Source organism: Otolemur garnettii, unplaced genomic scaffold, assembly GCF_000181295.1.
Source record: "Otolemur garnettii isolate 467f Iridium unplaced genomic scaffold, OtoGar3 scaffold00140, whole genome shotgun sequence".
Lineage (NCBI taxonomy): Eukaryota > Metazoa > Chordata > Mammalia > Primates > Galagidae > Otolemur > Otolemur garnettii.
Window position 1 is genome coordinate 2,187,434 of NW_003852535.1, and position 1,900 is coordinate 2,189,333.

A 1,900-nucleotide genomic window follows, 5' to 3' on the forward strand; every position below is an offset into this window, starting at 1 on the left:
AAAAAAAAAAAAATAAGTTAACATATTTGACTAAAAATGTGTTTGGTTGACTGTGTTTATAAAACTCTTTAGGATCCAACCATCCATTGATTCTTTCTTTTTCACATGAGTCTGCAGTTAGTTTAGGGCTTCTCCAAGTCCACTGTCCTCTCTTTCCTTCCCCAGGACATCCTTGGCTGTGTCTGTGTGAATCCTGGGCGCCTCACGAAAGGGCAGGTGGGTGGCACCTTCAGCCGACTCTACCTCAGGAGCCCTACCGTGGACGAGGCAGGGAGGCGCAGTCCGTGTGTTGCCGCCCAGGTGGTCAGGATCTGAGGCTTCTGTCCTCTGCCATCCCCCACTAGGCAGGCAGCTGAGAGCAGAGACAGAGAACTTCTGATAAGATCAAACTGTTAGGTGGTAGAGAAAGCCAGCTGGTGAGGAACAGGCTGTGGGGACAGGACTTCGCTGTGAACACGTGTATGGTGGAGCCCTGAGAGTTGAGCTTCTGAAAACATAGCTCGTGTCTGGAAGTGAGTCGGCTGTGGATACTGCATACTCAGACAAGAGGCTTTGTGATTTTCTACATGAATCAAACCCAGAAACAACTTTTGGAGAAATAAAAATAAATTCAGAGTGTAACTTGAACCTAATCTTTCTTCTACTTTCATTTTCTTTTGTCCTAGTAGTGGACAAAGTATGTCTCCTACTTGCCCTTTGCAGAGAAGGCAGTGTTGGTCACACTGGGTTTCTGTCCAGCCCCTCAGACCTCTCCCTGCCCCACCCCTTCATCCTTCCTCATCCTCACAAGGCTCGTACAGCCTCTCTGTGGGGATGTGCACTGGGCTCAGCCCTGGATCTGGCTGCAGAGTGAGAAGCTGGCTGTGTGCCTGGCCCTCCCCACCCAGCCCCTCATGTGTGCTGTGGTCCCAGCCTGACCTTCCCATCTGGAAGAGGCAGCCTCACTGAGCTATTCCAGTGCTGGAGAGCTGGGGCTTACCTAAAGCCCAGAACTCATGGATAAGGCCAGGCCATCCAGGGTTTCCAGTGTATTCTCAAGCCTGTGCATCCCAGTATCTGGGGAAAGGTCGCTGGCCAAATGTGGATGGGTTTCTGCCCTAAGCTGGCAGTTGGCTGCCTCACATGCCAGACAGAGCCAAGTCTGGAAAACCCCAGCCATTAGGGCAATGGCAGTGTGTGAGAGAGCAGTGAGCTGCTGTTGCCTGTGCCTTGACTTATAGATAAATAGGTAACCTAACAGCGTCATCTTTGCCACCCCACTGCCTCTTTGGGTGAAATGGAATCAGACTCCAGCTCTGACCAGGGCTGGTGAGATGACTCCAAACACAGCCACTGCTATCTCATTTCAATAGTTTTATAGGCGCCTCCTCTAAGGACAAGAATTAGAGACAAGCCCTGACTCGGAGAGTACGTTTTCCCTCCTTCCCTAGCTCCTCCCCATGTGAAGCATCCAGCCGAGTCCCACGGGGGCAATGTGACTTGCCAGCCTCCAGATGTGGCATTTTTGGAGCCAGGCCCCTCCTACAACCTACTGCAACCTGATACCCAGCTCAAGAATATCATTTGTGTTTCTACCAAGCCAAGTATCAGCTAGAAAGCCACCCCTCCCAGCCTTAGAAAACCCATACCCAGGAAGATTAGGCTGCAGGCCTCCCTCCAGGATAAACAAGGGCTCCTAGCACAGAGCCTGCAGGCCTTATCTTGCAAGCCGGGTATGTGGCTCTTCAGGGGCCATACATGGCAATTAGTGACATGTGGCTGTTGAAGAAGCTTTGTGGGGAATGGTTAAGGTTTTTGCCCTACTGCAAGGTACGAAACCCCTCCCCCTCCTTTTTTACCAGGAAGATCCAGAGGCCTGGGTGGTGTATGGGGAGGTTGGCTCAGCGGGAAATATGTACAG

General features: G+C 51.4%; 1 protein-coding gene across 1 annotated transcript in view; it reads left to right on the forward strand.

The window, feature by feature from the left end:
• The window catches only part of POLA2 (DNA polymerase alpha 2, accessory subunit), a 36,801-nt gene extending 36,169 nt beyond the window's left edge, over positions 1-632 (forward strand). The window contains exon 18 of the mRNA XM_003798644.3: positions 166-632. Coding sequence (XP_003798692.1) covers positions 166-315 — 150 coding nt within the window. The 3' untranslated portion in view covers positions 316-632. The remainder of the gene's footprint in view (positions 1-165) is intronic.
• The last annotated feature ends 1,268 nt before the right edge of the window (positions 633-1,900 follow it).